Source organism: Polypterus senegalus, chromosome 11 (assembly GCF_016835505.1).
Source record: "Polypterus senegalus isolate Bchr_013 chromosome 11, ASM1683550v1, whole genome shotgun sequence".
Taxonomy (NCBI): domain Eukaryota; kingdom Metazoa; phylum Chordata; class Cladistia; order Polypteriformes; family Polypteridae; genus Polypterus; species Polypterus senegalus.
The window spans coordinates 104207107-104228747 of NC_053164.1; the positions used below are offsets into that span (position 1 = coordinate 104207107).

A 21641-nucleotide genomic window follows, 5' to 3' on the forward strand; every position below is an offset into this window, starting at 1 on the left:
AACTATGTTGAAATCTGCACACTCTTTTGCTATGTTCTTTAATGTTTTTTGACTGAGGGTGTTAAAAACCTATAAACAGAAAATGACTAAAGTTTACTGGCTATTACATTTAAATTTCTTATAGACAGAGAGCATAATAATGATATCTTCCAGTACTGTATGATTATTGTCAGTACTAATAATTTCTCAAAGAATATTTTTTTTGGTTTAAATCTTAAAATTCCAAAACTGTTTGCCCAATTTTTACCTATCAGTCTAAGCAAAACTACCAAAAAAGGAGTTCAGAGAAAATTATGTATTTTGCCCACATTTACCAGTTTAAGATTTTTGATTAAACAACAATTATACATGTGGCCAGACTAACCACTTGCCAAACTATCAATTTGGTACTATTTTGGAATGGATAAATGAGAAATACACATCTTGATTTTGTACATATTTATTGTGGTTTGAATTTCAATTATATATTTTAACATTTATTTGTATAAAGCTATCAGCTACAACAGAAATACCCAAAGTGTTTTGAAACAATGGCATAACTGATAGAAAACGCTAAGACAATTGCATAGTTTAACCCTAATATAATGACTTAAAATATTCAATCAAAAATAAAAGTACATAAAAAAGGTATTAAAAATTTCCCCAGTAATGTCATTTGTAATACTTCTTTACTGCATTTTATGTGTATGTGAGCACCAGCACAAGGCAAGCAAAGTGACAATACAGTATATTCCCTCCCTAAATGCACAGCAGTATATGAAAACACCAAAAGGCTTATTTGAATTTTAGGGTGTACAAAGGAAAATTAAACATTCTTGAAATAGGCTGAAATGAAGTATGTTTTTAAATACTAAACTGCTCTAATTTGATATTGTTTATGAAGATCTGGGGAGGCTGAACTTGCCTTTCACTATCAGTATAAAAATAATTTGTCTGCTTCTATTTTTTGCAGCAAATGTACTATAAGAGGGCTTTCCTATAAATTTAATGTAAAATACATTATCTGGTCTGCACACATCTAATTTCAATTCAACATTAACTTTGGGCAACTGAATTGTTGCAATAATTACATCAGATACTGCACAAGTCTAAAAACCCACTTATTCCAATTCAGGGTTGTGGGAAGCTAGTGTAAGTCCACAGCAATCATTAGTCAGATTTCAAAACAATTAAAAAGGAAGGGATCAAATGACTGAGCCTGAGAACTAAATTTATAATAATGCATTTTTAATACTTTTTAATAAGATCTTAGGACAAATAAAACACTAAATTTATGAACATACCGAATAATTCTTGTACAAACTCAGAACAGGGTTTTGGATTTCATGATTATTATAATGGTGCCCATGCTCAGCCTGGTAAAACTACAGTGGACAGCAGTATTCACTGACACCTACCAGATATTACAGACAGTCAGTAGACAGTGTTAAAATAAACTTCTCATTAACCTATGTCCGCTTTGAAAATTAAGTTTACAAATAAAGCTACGACCCGTAGTTTTTTTTAATGTTACTTAAAATTTACATTCTGTTTCACTGAAATGATTGTTCAAATCCCTTTAATAATTCTTAAGGGTGTTTGTGACAAAACATCACATTAAAACATATGTTACTAAAGGTATTCCTGTTTACAAGACACCACAACTGTTCTGCACATCATTATAAAATTTCACATTAATTCTGAATTAGCAGACTAAGTGAAGGTAGAGAGTAAAGATGCAATTAAACTAAAATAAAAAAAAAAACAATAAAAACCTGGGATAAGGCAATGAATAAGCAGCACCTAATGGCTGGTGAATAGGTTGCTACTCTGGGACAGAATTTCAGGATCCCTGCCACATAGTTATAGTTTTGTTTGCCCAAATGAGTTCATAAAATCATCTTTAAAATGCACTACCAATAATTAATAAAGCAAATTTTTTCAATAACGGGAATAAAAAAAAAACACTAAATAGGCAATCTATATCCTTTTATTTACTTTTCTTAATTTTCACTATAGACCACTAATGATCATGATGCTGTGAAGTACTCATGAAGTATACAGTGGTCATAGTTAATAAATGCTCTTTTCTAAAAATGCCACTGTCTTAATCGATATACAACAGCACATTCAAAACACAAACTTGATCAACACATGATGGGTCACGTCCAGTATGCTGAGGGTCACTATTAGGTTTATAATTAAACTGCCATAACTCGAAAGCTTCAAATGGCAGGTATGCGACTTAAATATAAAAATGTGTGAAAAACTTTAAATAACAAGCAGTGTAAAGGCTACAAGATAAAGTCTGTAACTATATGTCTTAACATATATTAGAGCTTTCTACCATACTTAGTAGTGCTGTAAAGCTAAACTTTTAAAAGCAATGTGTGTATGTGTGCTAAACATTCACTGCAGTCATTACTCACTTACTATATCGTCCACAGAAATCAGTACCACGCTTCTGCAAATGAGGATCCAATTGTTTATGTTACTGTACTTATGCTGGGAACATTAATTAAAGGATACAATGAAATGAACAAAAAAGTCAAACTCAACTGCAGAAAATAAAGGTACAAAATCTTCCACGTAAAGAAATAATAATAAAAAAAAATTAAAATAATATTCAGCATGCTACATCTAAAGTGCTGAGGGACCTTCTTCAACTAAAAATGCTTAAAGCAGCCTTTCAGTTACAAACAATGAAAGAATGCTGCGTCACCTAGTAGCCGTGTCAATAAAATTCTGCAGTTTTGCTTTTCTTTTTTCAAGAATTCGCAGCAATAAAAATGTTCAAATTTCACAGCATATTTTTAAGAAAAATAAAAGGTCTTGTGCAAAGGCAATATACTTTAAATATGAAATTACAACGGTAAAACGGTGGCCTTTAAATACAGTGCTAATGTATATATATTTTTTTTTCCTGGGCTATGGTGGTTTGTTTTTAAATATAAATATGAAACAGGATAGTTTTGCTTGGTGATAGGGATTTGCTTCAATCTTCTTTCAGTCTTCTAGGGTAGGTGTCCCATTCCTGCTAAGAAAAAATAAGAAAATGCTGACAATCTCAAAAAGACTTTGAGAAATCACCATATACAATACATGTACTATTCTTAGGTCTGGTATAACAACTGATATGCATATACAAAGATAAAGTTTGGCAGTATCAACAATATGCCAAGTATAATTGCTACAATAGCAACTTCTGTTCTTTGGCTGCAAGGTTATTCTAGTATGTCATTTGTACTTTTTCCACACAGGCATACTTATGGCTATTAAGCAGCCTGTCTTACTGATCTCCTCTTCATGAAAAATAACTCACAGTCTTGTTCAATTTTCAAAACAACTGACTCTTTGAGCCCATTAAGATGGACATTTGTGAGATAACATGTCAAATATGTTGTTGCCATATAAGCTGTTTGATACTTATGGCTAAAGCACAAATTCAACCTTTTGACTTATTGTTGTAGTCCATCAGGTCAGGTAGGGTACATGCACTGTGGTACAGCGTGTTGTCACACCGACCACACGATGAAACAGCTCGGGATCCTAGTTGGCAACTCCTCCCCCAGGCAGACAAGCGTTCCAGTCTCACTCTCTGGAAATGACCATCTATCTGCTGCAGCCAGGTATTACGTTGGCATCCCCTTGGCCTGGTCCAACTGCTTGGGCCCTCAAAAATGAGGATCCTGCAAGCTGGACCACCCTCAGGGAATCGCATCACATGGCTGTAGTGCCGTAACTGATCCTCCCTCATAATGCAGGTAATGTGCTTCACTCAGGACTCTGTTAGCAATCAACTCATTTAACACAAAGTCAAAACAGCAGTGCCCAAGGACTCTCCAAAGAGACACAGTACCGAAGGAGTCCAGACTTCATCTCAGGTGACTGGAGAGCATCCATCTTATGCAACCACATGGCAAGACATGAAGCACCAGGACTCTAAAGACTTGGACCTTCATCCTTTTGCAGAGATATTGAGACTGCCTCACACCCCTTTTCAGTGACCTCATCACCTCCGAAAGCTTTCACAATACATCTTCTGACTTCATAGGACAAGTCACCAGTGACATGAATGTCACTGCCGAGGTAAGTAAATCTCTCGACAAGGTTGACACACTCTCTCTGCAGACAGACAGACTGCTGATGGCTATGCCCAAAAAGTATATAAAGGCCCATATCTTGGTTTTTATCCAGGACACTTGCAAGCCCAAACACTCAGTCTCCTTGCTCAGTCTCTCAAATGTCCCGATCAGAGCCTCTATTGACTCTGTGAAGATCACAGCATTGTCAGCAACGTCAAGATCAGTGAATCTTTCTTCACCAACCTTGCCTAACACCCAGTCCATGCAAGCACTGAACAGAGTAGGAGCAAGAAAACACCCCTGATGAACCCCAGAATCAACTTTGAAAAATGCAGAGGTTCTGCCTCCACTCTGCACTGCACTCACAGTATCAGTGTACAGGCCAGCCATGATATCCAGGGCAGCTCGATTAAGTTGAATGCTTTATGAAAATCAACAAATTTTGCAAAGAAACTGACGATATTTGCGTTTGCGCTCTATAAGAACCCTCAGTGCCAGGATATGGTCGATAGTAGACTTCTTAGGCATAAAACCAGACTGCTTCGATCGCTGGTAGGTGGGCAAGTGATCATGGATCCTATTGAAGATGACCCAAGCAAGGACCTTACTGGGCACCGAGTGCAGTGTTATCCCCCTGAAGTTGCCACAATGTAGGTGATCACCCTTTCCTTTCCAGATAGGGATGACAAGTCCCGTTTTCCAAGTAGTTGGGATGATGCCTGTCTCCCAAATAGAAGCAAAGATTGGCAGGAGGACAGCCTTCCCACCAGCCTGGAGAAGTTCACCCCTGATTCCACAGATCCCTGCAGCCTTCCCTACCCCCAGCTAGTTTACCACCTGTGCAATTTCAGTAAGACTGAGTGGTTCACAGCTAATTGGAGGATCAGCCTCAAAAACAGGGGACCCAGATATAAACAACATTTCTTCCATATCTCAAAGACATGCATGACTTAACACTCTAAACTGGCCTCATGTGGTTGAATGTAGTTATCTATGTGTCTGTGTGGCTTGCAAAGAACTAATGTTCAGTTCTTGACTGCATACTGCCTTGTGCTTGATGCTGCATGAATAGGTGGGTTCAGGAAAATGAGTAGATTTTGTAAATCACATAGAAAGTAATATGAGGAAGGATGTATACTGGCAGCATTGTCAGTTCTGCAGATCATAAATTATGCTAAATCCCAACTATGAGGTATTTAAAGTGGGTTAGTTAGAGGAAATAATTATTTTTACATTTAAAAACAGTAACCAGAATTTGAAGGCCATCCTACAAATAGTTTAGTGAATTAGAATCAGTTCCCATGCTTTGCGTTACTCAATGTGGCATTAGGTTTATTTTATTATTCATTTGTAGACTGGAATTAGGGAGAATTGCAAGGTCATACTAGAGATAATGAGAGTATTAGATAAATAAGATAACAAATTTATCTCAAAATTCTCCCAATAGTAGAGACCATTTAGAAGAGCGTTCAAGTGGAATTTTTAGTTGGGAAGGTTAAATTTCATATATCTCTGGATGGTAATTTTATTCAAATAAAGATTATGCTCTCTTTCCAATGCTTTTCAGTAGCAAAAATAATATTAATGATAACAGTTTTCTTTATATAGCAGTTCAAGCAGGACGCATAAAGTTCTTTACAATTTAAAACAAATACAACAAATAAACAATAAGAAAAAAATGATAAAATACAAAAGAACAGCAATGTGTACCCCAAAAATAAAACACAAATGAACTGTAAGTTGGAAAAATAATAACATAAGGAAAATAAACACATTAGGAATATAAAAGGCAAATGTACAGTATATACAGATGTTTTAAGATATTATTTAAAAACAAGGACTGACTGAGATGATCTAATACTTAAAAGGAAGGCAGGTCTAGAGTCAAGAGGGTCTTAACTCTAAAAGCCACACCACCCTTTTATTTTAACACAGACCATTTATCAGTAATGCCGATCTGTAACCAGATTTAGTTTTACCTCTTCCTTATTCATTATACACATATAAATTGAAATTAAATGATGTATTCATTAATAGTTTTCAACTTTTTACCATATTATTTTACAGTAGGATGATTTAGTTGAAGGTGATTATGAGCCGACAGTTCTCACACGCAGATTTGAATTAAAAACCTAGTTTGCCCAAATGATGGTCCTTGACCTTTACCTTTTCCATAATCTTAACTGCAGTTCATTCCAAGTCAACAAAATAAACACTAAAATTCATAAAAGAATATTAAAGTTGTTTTTTAATGTACACTATATAGTGAAATCTTCAAATGTTTGCCTCAATTTTCTATTATAATTGTACAAATTATCATTTTGAACTTGATTTTAGGATAATTACTTCTCACTCCAGTTCCCAGTCCTTAGAGGAGAGATAGATATTGTTACAATTACTATATTACCAGCACCTGTCTCACATGTGGGTGCAGAATTAGAACAAATCCATTTTAATACCATGCTAATCCTTACTACAGCCATCTTGACCCCTGGGTTTCATATCAGTGGCACAGCTTTTTCAATATCAGACTTGCAAAGCATTGTTAATTTCTGCCAGTATGCAGACATAATCTGCAAATGAAACAAGAACAAGTTCCAGAAGGCACGTTGTCTGGCTATATAAGACTTGGCTGTTACTCAGGTATTTCTGAATCTTGAAGCCAGGAGAGGTTATGGATTACAGTTACATGCCGGGAACATGCCATTCAATCTGCTACACAGATGACACGTAAAGAAGGTTACATAAAGTTTTGACTTTATTGCTGCAAGTTATATTTAGAATACCCTGTGTACCAATGCTATTTTATTTCTCTTTATTTTTCATATCCAAAAAAGAACAAAATTCAGTTTTGATTTATAGGTTTGCAAACCTCGAGCTACTACGTTTTTTAGACTTTGTCTGTTTAGGCATGCATGTAACATCAACCATAACTGTCTGTTTAGGAATGGAAAGAAGTGATTAGGTCGACTGAAGTATGAGAGTTTAATAACCTCTGTAATACTATTGTCAGTTCCTGAAAGGGCATACAATCTGATGGGTCAGTCAGATTTTGGGGGATGGTGCTCAGCTGTTCCACAAAATATGCCAAAAATGTCACTAGAAAATACTAAATTACTTTAATATAGATTTAGCAATCTCTAACATTTTCCTGCTTGGATGGAAACTCCATTTTGAATTTAGAATATTTTTTTCACTTACCATTGGTAACTGATTTACTCTGGCGTCCCACTGCCACCTGCATAGGTTGAAAAATAAAAAATATGCTTTAGAAAAGACCACTGAAGTGATAAGCCAAAGATTACAGTAGTTCAGTGGAAAATATACATTTTCTGAGTTTCCCGTAGATGTCAAAATTAATAAAGGATCCTTTTGTTTCCTGTAAAGTCTCAAATTTTTGTTTTGGTGCCAGTGAGGACACATGCTTTAAATTAAGCTTTAACATTATACACTTATATTGCCAATGAAGATTAAGTTTGCAGCAGCAAAAACAAAGGACGGTATTTTACAAAAATGTTTAAATTAACACAATACAAAATACAAAAAAAAAAATTCTGGACTAAACAGTACTGACATCACTTAAAACAACATTGGTTAATTTATAAATGGACTGTTTCCTAGAGGCACCAGTGTGAGACTGCCAAGAACAGACGCTAGAGGCTGATGCAAGCCAATCTCAACTATAACCCACATGATTTTGTATATTATATGTCTATAACTTTACAGTATACATACATACTGTAGATATTACAGTACTTACAAACCTTTCACTCTTACCTTTAACATATGGCCACCATTTACTTTACTTTGTAAGGAGTGCTCAATTCTAGGCCAATCTGAAGTATTTTTCAGAGTTAACAGAAGCCCTACAAAGTAACAGAGCCAGTAGGCAAACTGTCCTAGTGTAGCTCCTTGTGTCCCTGCAACATTTGCTTCTAATTGGCCCATCTTTACCAACAGATCACCAGGTCGTCCTAGTATTACCACTGTCTAGTATAAAGTGGATTGAAGAACAGGCATCTTCAACTATTGAGTTATATGTCAGAAATCTCAGACAACCTAACAACATAAAGAATGTTCTGTTTTTATACATGTTAACCCTAAGATTTAAATGGTTATGCAGTCAAAGGATTATTAGTGTGCATCAGGAACAAAATGACAAAAGGCCACATGTTAACTGTTCATGCACAATGCTTGTACAGCTTAATGCTTCTTCTGCTCTAAATTAGGTTTTTCAAGTGTAGCATGTTTAAGCTGGTGTCCACCATTAGCCAAGGTCTTAGGAGTCAAAGACCTCACTCCCAACTGATTGCAAAGGAACTCAATAATGTAAGAACAATGTAAGGATGAACTCAAAATAAACAAATTTTTGACATAACATAACATAAATCTTATCTATTTTTTCACAAGATGTCAAGTAGCTTAATATAATGAAATATTAAAATTTTTATAAGATATTTTCCTACAGACTCTGTAAACCAACACAAATTCAAATGGGCCTCACCAACTGAAGCATTATGAAATTAAAACAAATAAATAAATGCACATTGAAGATGCATCTGTTAAATCTCATAATCTGACCATTCTGCCATTGTGATAAGGTGTTAGGAAAGGCACACAGGGATATTACAATGTATAGCATTTTCAAATACTCATTAAGAGCTAAACTGAAATTTCCAAATTTATGCTCCTATCTCTCCTTTTTTCACTCTTCCTCCTCCTCCACACACCCAAACAGTGTCATCTCTGGTGCATACAAGAATAGCAATAAAATTTCTCAATGAAAGAGAGCCAAGACTTGGTCAACCTTTGAAGACAATATTATATAACAATCTTCGTGCTGATTAATATCATCATCAGGGTACACTATTTTAGAAGCACTTGGCAAAAGATGTGATAGCAATTAAATCTTATTTAAAGACACCGAGATGCTTACTTGCACCCTTGCTGCCTGATAATGCTGGAATTAAGAAACGGCCAACTTACTGATGAAGAAGAGAACTGGTGGAATATAGAAAAATTCAACTATCCTCTTGGCAATATGGTTAATGTTTAATACTTTATACCTTGCTATTACTGCTATGTCCTTTACACCAAATGTAAAATAAATAAAATTAGGCTATATAAGGGTAAGTATGCTGATCATTACTTGTACCTTTCTAGTTGTAAGCATTGCTTAAAATGAAGAAAAAAACACCCATTCACTATGCTGGTCATTCTACATATTGATAAAAACACATGGCAATATGATGTATTTGCTTTCTATGTATATTATGCTTAGTTACCATTTTTGCTTTTGAGGAGCATCTATTTCAACAGCCTATACATGAATATGAAAGGGATTTTTCAGCCTAAGATTAAATAGAAAGAAGTATAGGTGTATGGCTATATATAAAGATTAACTAAAAAATATTTTGAAAGAGTAGGCCCTGTGTAGTATGAATCTTAAAGGTCATATATTTTCAACGTGTCAAGAGTTCATGCTTTTGTTAGCAAACACCACATCTAAAATTTATAAAAACTGTTAAACCACACATCCATGCATTTTTTGTTTACATGCATCATGCAAACCGCATCTTTTTTTCTGAAGATCCTGTTTGCATGGCTGCATTTCTTTTTCAAATTCTTAAACCTATTGAATTCCAGGAAAAAAGTAATTAATTATGACATTTGAGTTGGTACGACAATGTATTAGAATATGCATTTTTATTTTTTTGTTTTATAAAATCATTAATAATCACAAGGCATACAGAATCTCCCTAAATTTCTAAATTTATTTTTAGCCAACTTGCAGCAGTTTTTACAGGCTCAGTTCAGAAGGTATTAAGATTATCAACATGTGTTTTAGTGCATTACATTTAAGACAGTTACCTCTTCAGCATCTTCCAAAAAGATGAAGCCAACTAGCTAACAGATATCTTCAAAATTAAGGAAAAAATGTCTCATTGTTATTTAACACCTTAGTGAATAATTAAATCAAATAAAGTATTCTGTTATGACACTTTACATTACTTTTATAAGCATGATAATAGACAATCATTATGATAAGAAAGTAATAAAAAATAAACACTATATATTTAAAATTTCAGTTTCATTAAGTATTTTAAGAAGGAAGCCTCTGACTTAAGCACACTGCATGCATATCTTTGCATATAATAATACTGGAATGGTGATACATTATATATACATAAAAAAAGATATACATATATATACAGTATATATACACACACACACACACATACCGTGCATCCGGAAAGTATTTACAGTGCATCACTTTTTCCACATTTTGTTATGTTACAGCCTTATTCTACAATGGATTAAATTCATTTTTTTCCTCAGAATTCTACACAGAACACCCCATAATGACAACGTGAAAAAAGTTTACTTGAGGTTCTTGCAAATTTATTAAAAATAAAAAAACTGAGAAATCACATGTACATAAGTATTCACAGCCTTTGCGCAATAGTTTGTCGATGTACCTTTGGCAGCAATTTTTTCTTTTTGAATATGATGCCACAAGCTTGGAACACCAATCCTTGGCCAGTTTTGCCCATTCCTCTTTGCAGCACCTCTCAAGCTCCATCAGGTTGGATGGGAAGTGTTGGTGCACAGCCATTTTAAGATCTCTCCAGAGATGTTCATTCGCATGTCTGGGTTCTGGCTGGGCCACTCAAGGACATTCACAGAGTTGTCCTGAAGCCATTCCTTTGATATCTTTGCTGTGTGCTTAGGGTCGTTGTCTTGCTAAAAGCTGAACCATCGCCCCAGTCTGAGGTCAAGAGCGCTCTGGAGCAGGTTTTCATCCAGGATGTCTCTGTACATTGCTGCAGTCATCTTTCCCTTTATCCTGAATAGTCTCCCAGTTCCAGCCGCTGAAAAACATCCCCACAGCACGATGCTGCCACCACCATGCTTCACTGTAGGGATGGTATTGGCCTGGTGATGAGCGGTGCCTGGTTTCCTCCAAACGTGACGCCTGGAATTCACACCAAAGGATTCAATCTTTGTCTCATTAGACCAGAGAATTTTGTTTTTGCTTCAGGTGCCTTTTGGCAAACTCCAGGCGGGCTGCCATGTGCCTTTTACTAAGGAGTGGCTTTTGTCTGACCACTCTATCATACAGGCCTGATTGGTTGATTGCTGCAGAGATGGTTGTCCTTCTGGAAGGTTCTCCTCTCTCCATAGAGGACCTCTGGAGCTCTGACAGAATGACCATCGGGTTCTTGGTCACCTCCCTGACTAAGGCCCTTCTCCCCCGATCGCTCAGTTTAGATGGCCGGCCAGCTCTAGGAAGAGTCCTGGCGGTTTCGAACTTCTTCCACTTACGGATGATGGAGGCCACTGTGCTCATTGAGACCTTCAAAGCAGCAGAAAATTTTTCTGTAACCTTCACCAGATTTGTGCCTCGAGACAATCCTGTCTCGGAGGTCTACAGACAATTCCTTTGACTTCATGCTTGGTTTGTGCTCTGACATGAACTGTCAACCGTGGGACCTTATATAGACAGGTGTGTGCCTTTCCAAATCATGTCCAATCAACTGAATTTACGACAGGTGGACTCCAATTAAGCTGCAGAAACATCTCAGGAGAAACAGGATGCACCTAAGCTCAATTTTGAGCTTCATGGCAAAGGCTGTGAATACTTAAGTACATGTGCTTTCTCAATTTTTTATTTTTACTAAATTTGCAAAAACCTCAAGTAAACTTTTTCACGTTGTCATTATGGGGTGTTGTATGTAGAATTCAGAGGAAAAAAATGAATTTAATCCATTTTGGAATAAGGCTGTAACATGACAGAATGTGGAAAAAGTGATGCGCTGTGAATACACGTACATACATATAAATATATATATTTATGTTTATATTATATTTATATATATATAAATATATATTTATTTATATTATATTTATATTATATTTATATATATACACATACACACACACATATATATATATATACACATACATATATATATACACATACATACATACACACACACACACACACACAGAGATGAAGAGAGAGAGATTTCTATAACTAAGGACATGTGCTCCTTCACATTATAGATTAATAAAATAAGCAATTCTTAATACTATTATAAGTCATTTCATAGTAATAAACCAGAAGACCTGCAATTCTGTGTTTTTAAAAAACGTTGCAAGTTGGGGAAAAAAATGTCAGGGTGACACCATTCAAGTAATTGCTTGAGAGTCAAATGATGTCACAAAAAGTCACATAACTTACACAATGTACTTTGCAATTAACCTACTATATTTAGAATTAAAGTAATAATGTGCAATCTAAAGGTTACTTTCTATAGATAATTTATAATTGATAAATGAATTTGTAAAATTATTTTTAAAATAAGTATTTATTGAATAACATTTTGACAGTCACAACTGTGCAATTTATATTTTACTTATTAGTTCTATATGAGTTTATATGATTCTGATAGTTACTTTTTTCAAAGTCAGACTATTTGCAAGTACTGCAAATGTATCAGTATTAATATATACTTCTTGCAAAAGTGCATTTATTTATATAATATGAAACAGAGACTCATGCCTTTATTTTTTCGTGACTAGACTACTGAAACTCATCATATGCTGGAGTTACCCAACAATTCCTTTCTGGTCTATAACGGGTCCAAAACCTTGCTGCTAGACTTCTGACAGTCACTTTTTGAACTTATCTACATCATTGACCTCCATTCTGTTACAGGGTTAATTTTATGGTACTCTTGTTTGTTTGCTATTTTTTGTTTTCAAGTGCCTTAATAGATTTGCACTTTATCTTTCCAGTATTTTACATTGTTACATTCCACCTCGCCAACTTAGGGACTCTGATCAGACACTCCTGGTGGTGCCACGGACTGGACCAAAGGTGAGCATGCTTTTACAATGGCCACCTCTAAACCCTGAAACAATCTATCTGTTCATGTCAGATCTGCAACAACTGTGGCCATTTTTAATCCAGACTTAAAAAAAATGTATTCTCTTTGACTTTTATTTAGAATTAGTTTCTTTAATATTTTTATTGTGTTTTATGTATTTTATTCAAATGTATCCTTTCTTTGAACATTAACATAAATAAAGGTAACTATATTATATCACTTTGGCCAACGTTGAATGTTTAAAATGTGCTTTATAAATAAAGTAACCAATATCTTTACTAATTCGGGAGAAAAACAAAAAGTTACAAAAAACAATTATATATTATGTTTACAAAAGGCCTACAAGGAACTAACAAACATATATAGCTGCATTCGATTACGAAGTTCATGGAATTTGAGGTTACACCGTAGACACAGACCTAAAGATTCTTTTTTATATCTTATAATATATGATACCAAAAGGAATATGGACTAATATGCACTTTGTCTGTTAAAACTGGAGTAATTGAGTTTTACATTCCAATCTGTCGTGAGTTAATGCTCAGAGTGGCCTACATTTTGTTTTACTTCTTTCTATAGTACATAAAGATTTTTACTGAACTTGCATTCCATATTTTTAAGCACACAAAAAACAAAAAGATATTGTAAATTAAAATTGTTATTGGATTCATTATTGTTTACCTTGGCAGATGAGCTGGATTTTTCTGGAGAAGAGGCTTTATTTTCCCATAAGCTACGTTTATTTGTTACATCTCCTGCCTTGAGGTCCTGAAAAAATTTAAAGCACATGAAGATTTAAACTGTTATGGAACATATCCACATATTGTTCCAATGGCAGGCATGCAACATCCCACGATAAGCTGTACTTTCTGATTACCTATGAACCTGGTAACTTAGGTGACATCTATATGGTAACAATTTAGAACAGATACAACTATCATAAACTTGACTAACTTAAAATAAAAAAACAGTGAGTTACAAAAGTATTAAGATTTTCAAAGCATTGCATTAAGTACTTTCCAGTACGATTTTCATTTGCTCTACATACAGTAAAGCGGTACATTTCTGAAGAAGTATACACATTCCCTAATAACAATTAGAAACTGACAACATTAAAGACTGCAGTGCATCTTGAAACAACATGCATAATTCAGAAATGAAAAGATGAGCACATTTTAAAAAATACAGTCTTATAGCTTTGTCATTATAAAAAAAGCACACACAAGCTTTCATGAAGATCAAAGTGACTGCCTACATGTTTTGAACCTCTGTAATATTTAATGTGAGTTTTGGAAACTGCAGAGTTTGTTCCCAGGTTTTATAAGTACTGTATGTAATTTACAAATGATTTTAATTTTACAACAGCAGTTCCTGTGTATAATTATAGCCATATGCAGGGCAAAATACCAAGAGAATATGCAAGTGTTATCATAAATACTTGAAACTGTGTAATATTTTCTAGAATTAAAAACTGCTATCGTACATTTATATAGCCTATAGTAACTCAATTGTTTAAATAAGAAATGTATTATTTGAGCCTAATTTCTTTGGAGCATATGAGGTTTTATTAGAAAAGAATTTGCATGATTAGAATTGCATCTGAGTGCACTATAAATATAAATTAATTATGTAGGATTTAAATTTTGAAGTTCATTACATACCATTATTTTCTAATCAATGTTTATCTTTTCAATGATCAGATTGATATAATACAAAAACACATGAGAAGTACCATTACCAGCTAATGTGTTCATGATTATAACATCACAACTATACTGTCTGTAATGTATTTATGAAAAGAAACACATTTTATTTAGCACCATTATTTAGTGGTCAAAAATGGTCCAGCATTTCATGTTAGTCAAGTTTCCATCCATATAGGACACTTTTGACAATAGATGCTTAAAGAACACTTTCCAATGTCTCATATGTCTCATATACCACTCAACACAGTCACACACTATTTGGACCCCTGTCAATCTAAAACCAATTTAGCATCTCCTGCTATATTCACAGACACACAAACAGTTTTTACCTACGGGCCATTAAACTGTTAACTGCTATAAAGTCATCTTTTTGACCTGATGCCAAGACTCCATCACATGTGAATCTTCACTACTGAATATGCAATACTAATTTAAAGTGTCTTACTGTCCAAAGCTCATTTGTATTGTCTGCATTATCTAATACATGATATATGTTTATATCTAACATTAATTTATACATTTAGTTTTAATTTGAGAAGGTTGCATATTTAATTTAAATTGCTATAACTTTTTTTGCAATTTGTGCCTGCTGTGTCTTTGAACCATGTTTTGTAGTGTGGCTACATGTTTCTTCACGATTGCATTGTAAGGAAGGTATAGCGACAATAAAATGAACAGGAGTGACATCAAATCTTACCATTCATCATTAAAATTTGGTGAAAACCCAGTTTTCCCTTTTGGTATACACTTACACACTTTATTGTGTAAAGGTTTCTTTTAAGTCTGCTTTTTAATGCATGCTTGCCTATACTACTTGTCTCTCAGCTTAGCATAAAGGCTACAAATTTTTAAATTAACCTTTACTTAACATGCTGTAGGTTTCAAATTATTACAGAAAGTCTTTGCTTTATTACATATGGATAATATTATATACATTAAATGTATATTACTATCATCATCATCATCATTATTGTTCTCTTCTTATTTTCCCTAAAATCATTACAATGTTACTGTGCTGCCATTACTTAACAAATCTTTATGCTGTTAAAGCATACCTTTACATATTTCACACTAATTGCATGCAAAATTTAACACTTAACATTGTATATTTTAGTTTGTGACATCTAAAGTTTTGTTTTAAATGCAAAGCTCTATCATGTTTTAATAATCTGAATCAAGCTTATTTTCAAAAAACAAGTTGCAGATTTAGATGAAAATAACATTTTCAAATCCCAAAGATAAAATTAAGAAATGCTTAATATTACTGTATATTTTAAAAAGGGGAAGCTTGGAAAACATCCCTCAAATCACAAAAAATATTCACCTGTTGAGTCTCACAATGTGATCCAGCAGAAAGGCCAGTGAAGATCAACATTAGCATACAAAGGACAGGAAAGAGGAATAGAGTACTGTAGAATGGATATGGAAAAAGGCAAAAAGGTGCAGAAGCAAAACAAGACAGTTGTTAGAGAAAATGGAAAATATGATTCAAAGAGGACAGTTCTCCAATAATAGTCTGCAGAAGAATTGCTAATACCCCTATAAAGAACTACAAGTAGAAGAGGCCTAGGCTACTGATACAATTTACAAGCCAAACATATTATCTCAAAGAACAGTAAAACATTTCACTTATAAATTACACTGTTGAGGAAGTGTAAAACTAGTATGCTAGGCAGCCACTGTGTATTAATGAACCATGTGACTAATTAAGTTTTGTTCTTGGCTGTGCCAGCTTTAATGTACATTTCTCAACATATGTTCATAACTCACTGAGTATTTAGCACATATTTAAAAAGTTTTTAATCACACATGTCAAAATCAACTCCATACTCTATCAATTAGTTAAATCTGAGCTCATATTACAATATTGTTTCACAGAACTGTGGCACTATAAGTGCAGCATGCGGTACACACCAAGAACAACTTCTGGACAGAACACAGTTTCCAGCAACAAAAAACTTTTCTGCTGCCTTTGGATTATAGAAAATACAAAATGTACAAAGTTGTGTGTAATGTTCAAAACATTTATTTTATACACTGAAAAATAAAATTCTTACTGTTATATTGAATTACTAGAATCTATGCTGTAGCTGACATAATTGGAATATTATCATTATTACGTATTTTGTTTAGAAAGCAAGTGATTTGTCCTTCTATGGAATTATCTTGTGCTGGATCCAACACATTAAGTCCAAACCCCACGCTTGTACATCACCTGTGTGAAGTCTTGCACATTCTACCCATGGCTACAATTGTTTTCTTCCCACATTTCCAAAAATGTGCACATTAGGTTAATTGGTGCCACCATGCTTACATGTGCGTAAGTGAGCACTGCAATGGATTGGTGTTATGTATAGGCCTGTTGCTTATGTTGTGCTAAAAGCTGCTAAGACAGCCTCCAGTCTGCGTTGTGACTCAGAATTGGTTTAAGAGGGTTTGACATTTTTGATGTATTTTTAAACTTTTTTTTTCCATTTAAGAAATATGTGAATCTGTTATTTATTATATATTTCAACATTACTCAGCTGCACTTTAATTTCAACCTATGAAAGGTAGCCTGACAAGAGTTTATGCTTCTTTCAATGGCAGGACATCTTTCAGGTCCTTTTGCACCAAACCATGACAGAAACAGATCAGGTATGAGATTTATGCTCATCTATGGATTATCCATGTTCATTTTAAAAAACTTGAGGCAAGAACTTGTGTTTGTACTAGTGAGCGGTGGTTTTTGTGGGCCATTCATTTGATTTTGCACAGAACTATGAACACACACATCAGTTGAGATCAGACAAGCCTATGAATGTCTAAATAGTGTATTTTTTGTGAGTTGCACTTTGCACTTTGTTTCTGAAGATATTTTGATAGGATGGACACTCTTGGGAAGTGTGAAAAATCTCATAAACCTTCCCTATTTGGACATTAGAACAGTATACTGCCATTGCCCCATTAATTTTCAAATAGCATTCAAATCTTTATGTACTGACAAATATGACTGACAGAAACAGCCAAAGTTAAATTAAATATACAGTATATTGTACAGGGCTGTCTTAAATTAAGCATGGCTTGTTAACTGAATTAGTCAAAGTGCAAAATATATATATATATATAAAAAAAATAGTTTTCGCGTTTGAAACGGAAATTACGTATGACCACGCAAAGCGGAAATTACGTACGACTACAGAACATATTATAATACAGGAACTAATCACTTCGTTTGTGGATGCCACTTTTATGTTGTCTTTACGAATTGTTATTATTTGTGCGAGAGCTATTTTACTGATAGTGAAGAGAAGTAAACACAAACACACCGATCTATCCCATAGAAGTGCGCCCTGCGTCGCCCTCTCCCAGGCCTCCTCTCTGGACTCCGGCGCTCAGCCGTCCGCCGCCAGGCACTTTCCGACAGAGAAGTTTTATTTATTCATCCACGTGACTGTCGCAGAAACTGCCACATTATAACTTTTTTTTAATTGGCAGTATTTGATAGTAGAAGAGATGAGAAAAACAGCTTTGCGTCTCTCTACTTTTTAACTGTGCCGAGCTGTAAACAATGTGAAGACTACACCACCTTAAACGGTGAGGGGTTGTGAGAACAAAGTGGACGCTTGGAGGCGCGGAATGTCGGGCTGCTCCGCTGGGTCGAGAGCTTCGCAGTTTCGGGCGCTGTCCTCTCATCTCACACTTTTTGTGACACTTTGAGTGCCCCGCCGGCTCCTGGTAGAGTGGAAATCTTTGCGAATGAGTGTGATTGGCACCATCGAAGCAAAAGTCTCTTTGTAAATGGCGCTGCACGACTACTTACTGTCCCTTAACACTAGAATTACCAGAGCCTACAAAAAAACCCGTAATTCCGTCCCACCTTAAATCGCTTCTTAAAATCGTTCACAGCTCTCCACCAGCGTCTATTGTCATCTAAATATGCTGATAAAAATCAAGCTGCAAGCAGCCGGCTATTCCATCCCCCCACCGACTTAGAACGGGCACAAACTTCTCCCAGCTCATGCCTTGATTGATTATCTGGGAGTGAAGTGGAGTTTTAGAGTGGAAATAATAGATCATTATTTGGAACACACGCATTTCCGTGTGTTCCGTTTCTATAATCCGTGTAAACACATTTTTAAAACAGAAACGTTTTTCATATTGTAGTAGTAAATGACAAAATGTAAGCATAAACTATATAATGTATGAAGCCTGAAGTCCAAATATCAAACACTTCCACAAAAGATACAAATATAATAGAACAAGTATGCTTTTATTCAAAAATATAACTGCAGAAAAAAGCCACCTTAGCATGCCATATTGACACATACTTACTACAGCTACCACGGTAGCATAATGGTATCAGCCGCTGACTAGTATCCAAAAGGTCATGAGTTCGATCCCACATGGTTCAGTTTTGAGAAGTAAACTGCTCTTATTCTTACTATTTTAGAATAAAACACGCATTTGATTTCAGTGTGTAACAGGCAGTAATTTATGATACTTGTAAAGGTTAGTTTTTTTTTTTTATTCACTTTTCATTCTCAGTCTCAGTCGTATTCAGGATCCTTCCCTAACCCCCATCTGAGAATGCTGTTTTCACATAAAGATGCGCTGTAGCTCTGCAGCATACTTGTGACTGCATTCTCGTACCAATGCTTGCGAACTGAAGTGCCTGCGTGCACTTTTCGTGGCATTACACGTCTATTTTTTTGAGCATGTCCGTGTCGCTCAAACACAGGAACATATGTTGGTGTACAAGAATAAAAAACAAGTGCACTTTTATTCTAGACTATAAGTGAAGAAAAAATAAAGCAAGTTACAGTAGGCGGTTGATACGACAGCTTGCGTGGTGCAATGCTAAGAACTGCTGATTTCCGATCCGTGCTATATAAAATCATCACATTCAGATATTAACAATTTCCACACACCCTTCCTACATTCACGACATGTGTACTTGTTGCAGTGTACACATCTCTCTGTGCTATGGTTCCTATTACACTGAATGAGCACCTGACATTGTACTTTTTTCCCTATATAAATAACATTTGAGTATAGCGCGTCTCCAAATAAATCACATTTGAGTATAGCGCGTCTCCAAATAAATCACATTTGAGTTATAGCGCATCTTTATGTGAAAACAGCATTGTCAGATTGATTGGGGGTTTATCGTGAACGCGACTAAGAGAATGGAACTGAATAAAAAAAAAAAGACTGAAATCAAATGTATGTTTTTATTTATATTTTTGTTAATATTTGAATCTGATGATTTTATATAGCACGGATCGGAAATCAGCAGTTCTTAGCATAGCACCACGCAAGCTGTCGTATCAACGGCCTACTGTAACTTGCTTTATTTTTTCTTCACTTATAGTCTAGAATAAAAGTGCACTTGTTTTTTATTCTTGTACACCACCATATGTTCCTGTGTTTGAGCGACACGGGCATGCTCAAAAAATAGACGTGTAATGCCACGAAAAGTGCACGCAGGCACTTCAGTTCGCAAGCATTGGTACGAGAATGCAGTCAGAAGTACGCTGCAGAGCTACAGCACATCTTTATGTGAAAACAGCATTCTCAGATGGGGGGTAGGGAAGGATCCTGAACACGACTGAGACTGAGAATGAAAAGTGAAAAAAAAACCAAAAAACTAACCTTTACAAGTATAATAAATTACTGGCTGTTACACACTGAAATCAAATGTGTGTTTTTATTCTAAAATAGTAAGAATAAGAGCAGTTTACTTCTCAAAACTGAACCATGTGGGATCGAACTCATGACCTTTTGGATACTAGTCAGCGGCTGATACCATTATGCTACCGTGGTAGCTATAGTAAGTATGTGTCAATATGGCATGCTAAGGTGGCTTTTTTCTGCAGTTATATTTATGAATAAAAGTATACTTGTTCTATTATATTTGTACCTTTTGTGGAAGTGTTTGATATTTGGACTTCAGGCTTCATACATTATATAGTTTATGCTTACATTTTGTCATTTACTACTACAATATGAAAAACGTTTCTGTTATAAAAATGTGTTTACATGGATTACTGTAGAAACGGAACACATGTGAAATGCGTGTTCTCCAAATAATGATCTATTATTTCCACTCTAAAACTCCACTTCACTCCCAGATAATCAATCAAGGCATGAGCTGGGAGAAGTTTGTGCAGTCGGTGGGGGGATGGAATAGCCGACTGCTTGCAGCCTGAATTTTATCAGCACATTTAGATGACAAAAGACGCTGGTGGAGAGCTGTGAACGATTTTAAGAAGCGATTTAAGGTGGGACGGAATTACGAGTTTTTTCGTAGGCTCTGGTATTTCTAGTGTTAAGGTGAGTTCGGGTCACTAAAACTCCGCAACATTCAAGGTTGCTTTTGTGATGAATTATTTTAAGAAGATGGAGGGTTTACATCTAAGAAGATGTACCGACCACTTCATGTTAAGTTTTGGACTTGGGAATCATTTGGACCTTTAGCCGGTTAAGCAAGGAAGGGCATCGTCCACATTTCGCAGAATAATTTTTCTCTTAAATCACAGGCATGTAGTGCAAGGTTGTCAGGCAGAAATTTGCAGGATTGCATAGAAAATGTAATTTCTATACCAGAGTGGTCGTGTAGCGCCTTTCACAAGGGATCTGCTACCGAGAGATGATCCAAATACATTTAAGCTGCTGTTAGTGCTACTTAGCTGTTGTGTTACAGAGCCTTTAAAATGTACTTTACCCGAAAGCACTCCAGTACTGCTCAATGTATCTTTACTTCTTACATATTAATGTTTTACTGTTTAATAATTTATATACTACATTTTATTTTTTCCCTTGCAACCAGTGACCAAAGCCACTGGGTAATCAGCTAGTTCTTGATAAAAAAATCAAAGGATGGGGGCATAACATTTTTAACACATGAACACTGCATGTTTGTTTACCACATATTTCATGTTGAGGCCACCTTTTTCTCCTCAGATTTTCCACTATATACTAATGAAACCCCAAAA

The 21641-nt window shown here is 35.1% G+C and overlaps 1 protein-coding gene across 6 annotated transcripts in view; it reads right to left on the reverse strand.

The window, feature by feature from the left end:
* Window positions 1–423: 423 nt before the first annotated feature.
* Window positions 424–21641, reverse strand: part of cald1a (caldesmon 1a) — a 304498-nt gene continuing 283280 nt past the window's right edge. For 3 of the 6 annotated variants that reach the window (XM_039769417.1, XM_039769418.1, XM_039769420.1), the window contains 3 exons: window positions 13640–13726; window positions 7266–7302; window positions 424–3016 (listed from right to left, as the gene is read on the reverse strand). In XM_039769417.1, coding sequence (XP_039625351.1) covers window positions 2994–3016; window positions 7266–7302; window positions 13640–13726 — 147 coding nt within the window. In that variant the 3' untranslated portion in view covers window positions 424–2993. Of the gene's footprint in view, window positions 3017–7265; window positions 7303–9935; window positions 9983–13639; window positions 13727–21641 lie in introns of all 6 variants that reach the window. The other 3 variants (XR_005635608.1, XR_005635609.1, XM_039769419.1) reach the window with 3 other exon arrangements.